The following is a 13,357-nucleotide window of genomic DNA, read 5'->3' as shown; positions in this document are numbered from 1 at the left end:
GCGTGTCAGCTGTATTCTCTGCAGTGATGTAAACATGATGCAGAGCGAATCTTTAGTCAAACCTGGCTAGCACTAGTTTTACAATGTGGCTATGATGCGTCAGGGTGAGGTGAAAGAGATATCCTGCAGTTCTGTGTCTGTCAACGAGTCTAGTAGAACAGCCCTGAGATGCATTATGTTTACCTGTTCTCATGCTGTGGGTCTCTTACAAAAGATTTTAAATAAATAAATAAATAAATAAATAAATAAATAAATAAATAAATAGACAAAACACAAAGAGACATAGGCACATATTGTAATTTTATCTTGACTCAGAACTGTTCCTTCCTAAACCCAGTTTAATCTCGAGTCTGAGCAGAAAGTACAAGATGAGTTCAGACCTAGTGGGCGAGGTGATTACAGGGAGTGGTCAGTTCAGTTCAGGGTCAAGTCCTGCTCTTTCAGTCTCCACACACACTTGTATGCGCAAACAGGGCAACGGCACATCTCCCTAGCTTCAGGCTCCGTCAAGGAGGAGCCAGCATCACCAAGAACAAAATATTTCATCTCTGAGTCATCTATGAGTGTGTGCACATACACTGACTCAGACTGCTCAAAAGAGACCCAGTAGTTCCAGGTCTCACATACAGATGCTTTCAAACTCTCTTAGTGTCCATTTATACTATAGGGACTCCATCACTCTGCTTCTCATACTTCATCTTCACTATTCTTTTCTCTGGGACTCTTCTAAAAGTTCCTACTCTCTGACTCACTAACTTCTCATTTCTTTTTCTTTCTCTTTCTCTTCTTTTCTCCTTTCTTCTTTTCTTGCTAAAGCAAAGTCAGGATGTAGCTCACACCCATGTGGTCCACAGTCATTCCTGCCATGCATTTTTCACATATTGCAAATGTCTGAACGTCCACAGAGAGACTGCTGGCACTGCAGAGAGGCCCACAATTCATGAACCCACCCAACACACACACCATGTTCCTAATGCTTCTGTGTGGTCTATGTGAACAACCAATCCCACTGCTTCATGACCAAACTTATGTAGTGTGGGCTACTTTTATACATGTACATTCCCTCCTTTCTCTCTACCACACACACAAATTATATAACATACATACATACCCCCCCCCCCCCCCACACACACACACACACACACACACACACACACAATCACCAGCCTATACTAATTTAACACCAACACTTCTGACAGCTGCTCACACCCCGCCGAGCCCCGCCACACGTATTAAGCACCCGAACACGCTTAGTGACTTAGCGATTCAATCCTGTAACAGCCATTTTGGAGAGGAAAAACTGGATATTCTCATCCCAGATCACGGTTCTAATCATTCCAGTGCCGAACGAAATAGTTTACACTATTTGAGTCAAATTATCACAAAGCTCTGTGCAAACAGTTTAAAACAAGAATTATGCAAAAAATAAAAGCTCCTTGTCCAAAAAATGAAAATGCCATACTCAACAGTTCTGTGCTGAACACAATGCTCGAAGTTTTGTCTTTTAAAATGTAAAAACAGGGGGGCGAGAGAACACCTTCACTCTATATTCTAAAATTCCAAAAAGTACAAATGTGAGCTGCATGGTCAGCAGTTTGGAAGTGATGCAATGAAAAGCCTTGGCAGTGAAGCATTGCTTCCTGAAGCAGTCATCCACAATCGATCTAACCAGTTCTAGAGTCACGGGAAACAGCATTTTCTATTTACACACACACACACACACACACACACACACACACACACACACACACACACACACACACACACACGGTCTATACACACACACACACACGGTCTATACACACACACACACGGTCTATACACACACACACACACACACACACACACACACACACACACGGTCTATACACACACACACACACACGGTCTATACACACGACGGCTACAAATTAAGCTCCTTACTGAAAAGTAATTCACTTAAACAAAGATAATAATAAAGCTTATACTACACCATGATGCTAAATGATTGACTCTGATTGGTCAGAGGGTATGGATTAATTGTCTAGAACAGCCACATGGACAACAGTTCCAGATAGAACACAAGTGACTATTTGACATTAATGTGATCTGATCATTCAAATACTGTTTCTGTAAAAAGAACCTTTTCCATACAGACTTGTATGGCGGATGCTCAACATAATGTGGTGATGATTAACATGCGTGGAAGTCAAACGGAGTTTTGAGTGTCAGCACTTTTGCCTTTTAACCAGTAAACAGTCTTTCTTGATCAAATAAAAAACTGTGTCTAATACGAGGGGCTGTTTACAGCTTCTACAGTGTAACTAAGAATAGGAATTAACTTTTTAAATAGTTTGCCTACATTAAAATGTACTGTAACGTAATTACAACTGTAATCAGAGGTTAATCAGGGTGTTACAAGAGAAATAAAAAGCTTGGTGATATGCTGCCAAAGAAAAATAACACTCTCAATGTGGATTGTTTAACTAGATCAGCATGCCCTACTGTGTTTTATTCCCATAGTAAATATTATGGCTGTAACGGTACACTTGTTTGTACCAAACAGTTTCGGTACAGGACTTTCAAGGCAAGGGGCACCTGCGCTGAACGCAAATCTTATTTTACTTGAATAACACTGATCAAATCTAAGTTCCCTCACAAACATATTAAGTGGCGGACCGCAATTTAGTTTAGTCTCTGCGTCGCACTCGCAAAATTAATGAACTAATAAAAAAACAATAAGCAATTTTATGTTTCGCATTTCTTCCCACTAACTGTACCAAAATTAAACCGTACTGTGACTTAAAAAACCGAGGTACGTACCGCACCGTGAACTTTGTGTACCGTTGCACCCCTAGTAAATATTTTAATGCATTTTCTCCCTTTTTTGTCTGTGCTGCAACTTGAATGCAGAGGATCTGAGGAGACTAGTGGTAGGAGGTCCCATGTTTATTACTTACGTGCATGTTTGTCTGCAAGGGCGACAAGTGTGGCGGAAATGTCCCTACGTCGGTAGAAACACACCACTTTGGCCTCCACGTTCCCATTCGCCGTCTGCAAATTACATGAGATGCTGCATAACTTGGCCACCAGAGTTTAAATAAAAAAAATAAAAAAAATAATAAATAAATGTAAATTTACAATTACTAATTTTTTTTATTATTATTCATAAATTTCATTATTTCAACATAAAACTCCATAAAAACAATTCCCTCTGAATTTTTTAGTCTATGGTGCTATCCGCGAGAGACCGGGAAAATCAGTCAAACAAATTAGTTATGTGGCAAATGCAATTCCGCGATAAACCGAGGCGTGAGATTCGGACCGCGGCAAAGCGGGGAATTACTGTACATAAAAAAAAGCCACACATACAGGTAAGAAATCAGGTCACAATGAGAAATTTAAACCCCTGCTGTGCCCTGCTCAATGCTGATTTAACTGCCGCCTTGCTTACAAAAGAAGCAAGAAAGATGAATGGGAAAGCGTAAAGAAAAGACAGAGTACAGAGACTCTAATAATTGAAAGATGTGGAAAGCTGGCTGTCTGGACAGACCGACGCATGAAACATTCAGTCTTGCGGAAGAATTTGCAACGCTCTCTCAAGGGCAAGTCATGGACTTCCACTTACCTTGTTGAGCTCCTCTATTCTCCTGATGAGCAGTGGGTTACTGGAGGAGTTTTCAAAGTAAACATAATCTGCAAAGAAAAAAGCGTGAGAAAAAAGGCATCAGATTTGGGGTATTAAACACACTAAAGGCCATTCGTTACAGCGGTGAACTTCAGGCAATGTACTTACGTTTTTGCATAGTGAATATATAGTACTTTATTTTACTTTTAAGTTCAAAAACATACTTTCAGGTTGCACAAATTTGCCAACCGAGCCCGCTTTCTAACACTGAAGCATCACTGGCCTTCTTTTATTAATGTGATATACCACTACATACCCTATACTACAGGGGTCGTGTTAGTATATTGCCTTTGTGATCCCATGTAGTTGTAGTCAATTTTCAAACACAAACAATGGAACAAAACATAGAAATAAATTAAATGAACACATCTGATCATAGAGACCATGCTCGGCCGATATAATTCCATACCCCTTATTCCCCCTTCCGTTTCTCCTCCAGTCATTATTGCCTTTGGACTTAATCCAGGCCCAGTGGGTCGGTGTGTGAGCTTATGGCTCAGTGGGATGCCCCTGTAGGCCTCAGGCTTGGTGCGGTTTCTGGACGTAAACTTGCTCACAGGGCCTCACACAAAGTTCACCTCACACATGGTATACACGAGCCTTCGAGTTGCAACCATTACTACCACAAAAGGAAAATAAAGGTCTGGCTGATTGTTCACCCAAAGAGAAAACTCCTGACACAATAAAACAGCCCTATAGCTAATTTTGCATCATGATGCAAGAGCAGACAAATCAGTATCCAGCACAGCCAGGACAACCAGACTGTGTCTGAGCCATCAGTTGTTGTTTTTTTTTTATTTTTTTTTTAATTATTATTGTTATTATTATTTATAGCTGCTCAGCAGACTAATAGGTTAAAGTACGCTGCAAATAGAGATGCATCAAGGTTGCTTTTCCCTGTAATAAAAAAAAATAATTAATTAATAAAAAAAATTAAAAAAAAGCAAATCAGAAAAATAAAATGTTTTTATATGACTTGTTTAAACACAGCCCACTCCAGTTCACTTAAATGTACCATAGTGGTGCAAGACACATATTCCTGTTTCTAACTATCTTATTGCCTTTTTGGGTTTAATCACGTGACCCACTACTATTGAAACCAAGTTCCTAGGGTTAGTGGTGTTTCACTCGGCTGATGGGTTGGCTAATGAGTTTATGATTCATCCGCCTCTGTGATGTGAAACTCTAGCATAGTGCCATCACGGTCTACCTCACGAGGCAATAATGGGGCCGGTTGACCCAAGCTATACTTTGGCCTTACTCAGTAAAATACACATTCACAGCTGCATCCCAACGCGCCTACGGCAAGATTGGTAAATCATCCAAAAACATAGAGCGATGAAGGATATCATGTGCTGCCATTTTCTACAGAAGCATAACAATAACTAAATATACAGGTGTAACTGTGACACTTACTGAGCACCAGGTGAAAGAGCAAAATCTCACCCCGCTGTGCTAGAACGTGTCTCTCAGCATCAGAGATGGCTCGGTGAATCTCCTAACCCCACAGATATGATCTAATTTAATCAGAAACCTCAAAAGCAATTTACAGAGCAAAGGCATGACTTCTGGTCATTTCAAGTGTAAGAACATTTCAATCCTCTGTTTATTATCTAATCTGTGTGTTTTGTTCTCCGGCCTGTTAAACACGTTAGACACAAGCTGGAGAATGTTGGCATCCGCGCCAAAACAAACTAATTTAAATTCGGCGCATCAACAGTTCATTGTGTCGACGTGTTCAAGCACTCGACTCTAAAGTGATTCAAAATGTCCCGCACTAGTCTGCATAAAACGCAATTTAAGGATGGCACTTCACCCAGTGTCTAAAAAATTTATTTTCGATTTTGTTGGCGGAAAGAACACTGGTGAACACACCGACACTGACCCTGCTAGAGTGCTGCACAAGTGCACAAATTCTCTGAAGTTGATGGAAAACTGGAAAATCAGCGCATTTAAAAAGACAGAGACGGAAAGCTGCATCTCTGCCTGCACTGAATAACGTACACCTGCTTTGACTAAACGTTCGTTTGATTTTTCCTTTTAGATTTTCCATCAAGCCCAAGTGGAGAAACAAACTACGAGCTTTTTTTGTTCATTCATGAACACAGAACAGTTTAAACGTCTTAAAATTTCTGGTGCTTGATACCTTGCAAATATAACTAGAGTATTTTAAAACCTTAAAAAAAATTCTCAAGACACTTAAAATAAAAATGGTGCGTAGTCTATCCAGCCACAAGAAGCATTGCTTACATGAAATCTACCACGGGACCATGGTAACGCCATCCAGCATGCACAGCATTCGGCATGTGCAGTTTGACTTCTACTAAAACGTCAACCAAGAACTCAAAGATGCCTGAACACACAAACACATAAATAGTCTGTTTTGTCTCCAATTGCAGTTCTATTCGTGTCAAAGCCTGAGAGACAGTGCAGACCACACCGCTTTGCTTCCTTTTTAAATGAGCTCAACTTCTACCCCAGGCTTTGAGGCCCAAAGCAAAACCTGGCGTGGACTCAGATAGGCGTGAGCCTTTCATGAGCGACCAGTGTGTCTCGAAGTGAGGAGCTGCGAAACTTGAGGCAATGCCACTGTCTCTCACGGCTCATCGTGCCAGTCTTCCTACCATCATAGCCTGCATGTCTGCGCCCACAGCGTCGGATAAGCCCCCACCTACACGCACCACCAATCAGCACCAAGCACAGTGGGTGACATCACAGTGCAGTCAAATTTCCTTGGATCCAATATGTGCAGGTTGCTGAGCCCTAACAAGAGAAAGACAAGTTGAATCTAACCAGGCCAGAGGTGTGGAGAAGTGGAGTAGAGAGACAGGCAGAGATTCAGAGAGAGAGATTCAGAGAGAGAGATTCAGAGAGAGAAACTAAACAAAAACAGAGACATATATAGCCAGGGAGAAAGAAAGTTTGAGGGGTGAGAGAGAAAACGATTCAGACAGAAAGAAAGAAAAAAATAATTACTGACCTGGCCACATCTTGCACAGGTTTAAGTAAAAAGAAAACGCTCAGACCACACCTCAGGACATTTAGACTAGGCTCCAAGGGACAACGGTTACTATGGCAATGTCTGTTCGTTTAAGCTTATGTTCCGACACACACACACAGATTTCCAGTGCCTCACTCAGTGAGTGTTTTTTTTGCCCGTTTTCAAGTTTAATTACATCGGTTTGCTACAGCATTCTCAAAACGCAAACATCTGTGTCCTCTGTATCAACAGGGTCAACAGCATTCTACGCATACACACACAGAGACAAAAATACACCACCTAGAAAGTGAGGGCAAAAACAGAAGAGGAAACGGGAGAAGTGAAATTGTCAAGACTGGGAAATAAATAAATAAATAAATAAATGAATGAATGAACAGACTTAAATCAAGCGTCTCAGCCAGGAGGAAGGAGAGAAAAAAAAAAAGACAAAAAAAAAATAAACTACTGAATGGATGATAAAAGTTGGTGCCTCAACTGACAATCATTCGAGTGTACTAGTGAGATAAGCAGCATTTGGGAGGAGCTGAGGAGAGCGGCCACTGAGCAAAGCATCCTGGCGTGAGCTACAGCAAGTCAGTCAGCCTATGGAAAGAGAGGGATCCAATCTATAGAAGCTGAAAAGAACATCAAAAATGCGTTTCGGAATAACGGTCTTGTATTTCAAGCCCGATTTGTGAATTAGTTTTTCGCTTTGATATCAATATCAAATACCTGCGATATACAAATTTCTGCTGTGATATCAAGATCTAACATCGTGATTTTTTTGTTGTTGTTTCGTTGTTATATTTTCAGATTTAAATAATTGTTTACACTAAAAAATATATATATATTTTCCATTAGTGAAAATGTTTTGCAGACTTCAAATTGAAGCATTGTCAGTTGAAATTGCTTTTAATTGAACACCATTTCTACATTGGCAGATTATTAACAGAACTGTACACCGGTTTGCTCTGTGAATAGTGCATGCAGGAAGAGGCCACTAGAAGATACAGTTTTGGCCATAGAGGGATATACATGGTAAGCAATCACACTCAGAAAGGATGTGGCATTCAGCAGTGTTTGACCGACATGGTCTTCTTCATTTAGTCATCCACAGCAAGATATCAAGTGCTCTGCATTCGGAGATGCTTTTCTACTCACCATAATCCAACAGAATGATTATCAAAGATACAAAAGCTTTTTGTTAGCTCAAGGCAGTCTGGTAAATCTCTGGTGACTTCTGTCATCTGCAGCATTGCTGCCCACGGTCACTTTTTTTTTTACTATTCGACTATTCTAGTAAACCCGATAAACTTTTGTGAGTAAAACCCCCAGATCAGCAATTATAGAAATACTTGATCACTTTTTTCCCGTTCTTATGATTGATGTGAAGATTTCTCGAAACTGCTGACCCATATCTGCATTATTTTAGACATTGTATAGCTCCCACGTGATTGGCTGATTGTGTTTCTAACGAATTGATCGGCGAGTGTCTATACCAAGAGGTAAACGCGTGCAAAAAAGGATCTTATTCTTACACTGCAAACCTTTTGTAGACAGCATTGTATGGGAAGGAAGTAACAGATCAGATGGCTTGACCTCACTGACGAAATGACGCTGGAAAGAAAGTATTAATTTGTCATGTGTTCAATGGAGTCCACCAAAACTCTTTCACGAGTTTCAGGTTATGAGGTCAGACCTCAGGGTCAGCTATGATACAGCATCTCAAAGCAGAGAGGGTTAAGGGCCTAATGGTGGCAGCACTGTGGCTTGAACCTTCTGATCAGAAAGCTAAAAGCTTTAACCCCAGGTACCTTGCCAGGTAACAATTTAGAGGGTCTGATCTTAGTCCATATAAGCATAGTACTTACACAGATATCTACAAATATTTATGCACATCACACTCCATATGTGCTCAGGAAAACTGAGCTGCTGTGTCACTGATTGGAGGTTGCAAATGGAATTTGTCCCAGAAAAGAAAATTCAAGTCTTTGCCACGGAGCTCCTGAAATGGCTCTCTACTGTGAATGTTATAAAGCAAGTCTAGGTGGTATTAAACAAAAGATTTTGGGATGTGTATATTATAGCTGGCAGGATGCCCTGGGAATGTTGGGAGTCCTCTGAAGCGTCGCAGCTCCACTGGCTTTTAAACATTAAAGTTCTTCAGTGCTCCCAGGGCCAGAACACATCAAGGCAGGTCTGATGAGCAAATGACAAAAAAAAAAAAAAGGAGAGGATCGAGTCATAATTTCTTATTGTCGTTTTGGCCTTAATCTCCAGGCGGCCTGAGACGTGACATGTAATTCGACATATATCCTTCATTTCTACGCTTGATCGCTGTGGTCAGCTTTGGGCTTCTTGTTTTTATTAAAGATTTTCTTGCCACGTTCTGGTCGACGCTGGAGTTTCGGGTGAACCTGAACTCAAAGAGAAGGCAAACGAAGCCAAAGCAGCACAATGAGCTCTGCGAGAGGAAATTCCGCAAGGCTACCTTTTTGCCTTTGTGTGCGGTAAAGACAAAGAAGAAAAGAGAGCAACGAGACGAGCTTCGTCTTCACTCTCCAAGGCATTGTTTTTCAATGATAGCTCGGCATTCAGATGCAAAGCTTCACTGTTCAGGAGGGGGAAATCGCCTTTGTGCGGTTGATGGCGCAGATTTACCTTGGGCATCTCCAGTAATTCAGCCTTAGGAAAGGCGTAAACGGGGCTGTTTTGCCTAAACACTTCGGCCAGGCACGCATAATTAGTTGCATATTAATCATTATTAGCAATTTTGGATTCTAGGATTTGCTTACACACAGAAGGCTCCAACTAATGCATCCATTTAGTAGTATGCATTCTACATTAAAATTCAAGCGCTACAAGTTGTAAACAACATTACCCACAAACTGAGAGCTTCAAGGAATTAAGCACGGACGGCCAATCTTCACTGAGTGTTCTGTCTGCAGTCTGACGAGCAGCAGGCATCCCCGCAGAGCGAGCAGAGACTATGTATTAAAATGTCCCGTGTATCTCTTCTAATGAGTCCAAGTGAACAATGTGCTAATATCAAACCGTGTTTTAGGGATTGTATGAGGAATCAGGCTTTATGCTGCTGCTAGAAAATAGGCAGCCTCTTCTGACTGGAAGGTGGAGCTAATGAAATTATTATAATACCCATAAAATAAAAGATTGCTTACTAATAATGACCTCATGCTTAATTCTAATGTTGAGTAAAAAATTAAAATGCATTAATTTAAAAAGTTTAGAATACACCGATTTGGTCGGATTCTGCTACTGAATCTCACGCTCTTGTTCAGCAGAACATGGAAGAACATCAACCCCGAGGGGGGGAGAGCAGTCATCAATATGTATCAGGTGTTGCAGAAGCTGAAGGTACAGTGGCCCGTAGAGGTTCTTTAATGGTCAAACAGCCTGAGGCCATTTACAGCCCCAGCTACACAGAACATTGCAAACGCTGGGAGAAAAGTGGAAAGATATCCCAATTCACCCTACAATCTTTCCCAAGCCTTCACCAGAGCAGCACACTGATAAAGGAGTAATGTGCCAAACCCACAATGAAAGAGCATTTGCTGATAGAGCACTTGATGACAGGAACGCATTTATCTGATTTCTCTATAGTCCTGATATAAAACCGCTCCGCGATGATCAGCACACGATACCGACAATTGATTCGGGAGCCGATTCTCTGCTAGATTTCGTTTAAACACAAAACGTCACCATGATGATCTAGAGGAGCTTCGTATCCTAAATTTATATGAATCCGTGTCCCACTGGTCCATATGTCTCACCCCACCATGAATGTCAGAGTGTGAGCACTGCTATTAGAGCGTTCACCACCCTGAAATTTCTCCTGAAATACTAAATAAAAATTGTAGTTGAGCTTTTTCCTAATCTGTACACCGATATATTTTACACCATGTAAGTGAGATGCTGACATGGCTCCATTGTGCTCGTTTTGCATAACCTGTTAATGGAAACTTCCGGAGCGTCGACTTAGTTACTAAAAGTACCTCTTATATCAAGTCAAATCTGATACTCAATGCTTGGATATCGGAAACTTAAAAAAAGAAAGAAAGTGGGATTGCAGCATAAAATATATCATTTATATATAAATTTTTTTTTTTATAAAAATCTAATAAAAAACATCTACAAAGAGAGAAAACAACAACAAAGGCTTTTCATGAGTGAATTTAATGCTACTTTGAAAACTAGATGCGTTCGTACATACTCAAGCCACAGAATATGATCCCTTTACACCTAAACATATGCCATGTGCAGAGCTCCATTACACCTGAATTAACACCGCATCTATCTGCTTAAGTGCAACGTCTACATGCATGCTCCGTATCCCATTCCCCAAAGTCACATTCACCACCATGAATGTGATAATGAGCATCACTATCAGGCTGATATCATCCTGACACAAGTCCTGAAATAACAGATAAGGAGCGTATTCGAGATCTTTTCTAATCTGTCCAATGCCGTTTGATGCCGAACTGTGATGGCGACTGACACGACGCAAATGCCTCAAAGTACACCCCCATTGTGCCGGGTTTGCATAACCTAGCAACAGAAATTTGCAGGGAGTTAGCTCGGTTACTAAGAAGACATCGATATCGGGTTTATAACGAACTGATACTCGAAGCTCTGATACCGAGACCATATCGAAAATAGAAACGCTGGTTCATAACTACAATAGTGGAAAAATCCATACGTTATCTAAAAATTATCTATCTTTATGTTGTAAATGTAGCACCAGGGTTCCTGGAGGAACGTTGTTTCATATCACTGTGTACTGTGTCAACTATATATGGTTGAAATAACAATAAAAGCTTCTTGACTTGACTTGAAAATTATATATGAAAACCTTTTAATACAAGAAATCTTTTTTTCGTTTAGGGGTAAAGAAGTGGTGCTATTTAGTCTTTTAAAAGATAGTTATTAAAGAACGCCGAGGCACACACAAAATAAACAGGACTGCACCTTCAATACATGTGAAGGCGTCCATGTGCTGCACAACACCTCAGCACCATCACGTCTACCTGCTCATTACAAACCCCTTCATCATCATAAGCAGCAGACAGCAGGATGCAAAGAGTCTTGGGTAGGGGTCTGTGAGGAGCAAAGTGTCAAAGCCAGACTCGATTTAACGTTCCCTCGTTCGGCAGATGCGTGTTTACCCAAGTTTAACTGAGCAGAATCCAGGGGCGATCGTGGGATTCAAACTCGCAACCTTTTCTTAAATTAGTAGTCCAGAGCTCTCTCCTCTGAGTCACTACATGCTCACGGCTTTAATAAAAGAAATGATCGAGACACAAATGATCCTGCCTCATCCTACACGGAGGGCAAGACGATTTGAAGTAGCGTACGACCCAGAACTAGTGAAATCATCCCGTCTTCATTGCTGACTATGGGTAAGATCATGAAGAGTCTCTGATCAGGATGAACATACAGGAGGCTTGTAGACAAGACATGGTTTCTCAAATTTCCATTTCTCAATTGAGATATCTGAGGGGTAGATCATCATGACCAGATTCTTCACTGTTCTACAGGCTGTCTGTTTCTCTCTCTCTCTCTCTCTCTCTCTCTCTCTCTCTCTGTCTGTGTGTGTGTGTGTGTGTGTTTGTTTGTGTGTATACTAGGTGACTCTCCCAGCACTTCGGCTGATTGAAAAGTATCACTTCACGAGTCATCTTAATGAATTGTGTCTCTCAGATCTTGAAGTCAGTCTTCAGCTAGCTAGTCAAAGCCAAAGGCTGAGCACTAGCAGTGTTTCCGCCAAGCCTGAGCACTGAACAGTAAGAAAAGCGCCCCATACTGCACAAAAACTTTACAAAAAAGGATTTTACCGTCGGTAACACAACCGCCGGAGACTATTTAATAAACACAAACTTGTTAATAAGTCTACATACGTCATGCTAAAATAATTCACTCGGTTAAAGTAAAAAAATAAAAGAAAGAATAGGGATTTATGGGGTCCCGAAACTAGACTCCTTCCTCTTCCTCTTCCTCCTCCTCCTCCTCCTCACAGTCACCATCATCATCCTCATCCTCATCCTCCAGTCACACGCACAGCACACGCCACTTTTTTTTAACAAAATAAAGAGGAAGGACAGAGCAAAAGCTGCTAGCATCGGTCATGTTTAAAAAAAGAAATCACTAAAACCATACAATAAAACGTGCTCTCTACCTCCAACCCGGTACATATTGGCTGCCATGACTGCCCCCTCGCTCCTGGTGTCTCCAGGTAAGGGCTGCGTGCTGCCGCCGTCGCTGCCGCTGCTGCCGCTCAGCGCGCTGGAAAATGGTGGCTGGATCAATACGAAGCGGAGCAGTCCGCGTTCTTAAAGAGACAGTACGCTTTTTTTCTTTTTTCTCCCCCCTCCCCCCCCCCTTTTTATTATTGTTTTTTTTTTGTTTGTTTGTTTGTTTTTTTGTTTCCCCGCGAATGCGTTAGTTAAGCACGCCTGCGAAACCGGAAGTGGATCCCAAGATCTTAAAATGAACAATGTTTAGGGTTGTGTTGATCTGTTCCACTTCAGACTGACCACAGTCGAAATAAATTCACAATCCCTCTTCAAAAACACACAAAAAAGAAAACAAATGGAATATATTTGTAAAAACAAATGGCATATATACTATATTAAAACATATCTTAAACAGATAATGTAATGGGTCAAAACAAATCCCAAGTTTTGCACAAACAC

At 41.0% G+C, this 13,357-nt stretch overlaps 1 protein-coding gene across 2 annotated transcripts in view; it reads right to left on the bottom strand.

Annotated features, from left to right (window-relative positions):
- The window catches only part of mta1 (metastasis associated 1), a 34,225-nt gene extending 21,230 nt beyond the window's left edge, over positions 1-12,995 (bottom strand). Inside the window, exons 1-3 of one of the 2 annotated variants that reach the window (XM_083543671.1) lie at positions 12,841-12,995; positions 3,608-3,675; positions 2,940-3,033 (exon numbers count right to left, since the gene is read on the bottom strand). In XM_083543671.1, the coding sequence (XP_083399797.1) occupies positions 2,940-3,033; positions 3,608-3,675; positions 12,841-12,868 (190 nt within the window). In that variant the 5' untranslated portion in view covers positions 12,869-12,995. The remainder of the gene's footprint in view (positions 1-2,939; positions 3,034-3,607; positions 3,676-12,840) is intronic. The other variant, XM_083543672.1, reaches the window with a different exon arrangement.
- Between the last annotated feature and the right edge of the window lie 362 nt (positions 12,996-13,357).

This window comes from Silurus aristotelis, assembly GCF_946808225.1.
Source record: "Silurus aristotelis genome assembly, chromosome: 6".
In the NCBI taxonomy this organism is placed as follows: Eukaryota; Metazoa; Chordata; class Actinopteri; order Siluriformes; family Siluridae; genus Silurus; species Silurus aristotelis.
The sequence above is the reverse complement of the archived record's forward strand: the minus strand, read 5'-3'. Positions and strand labels throughout refer to the sequence as shown.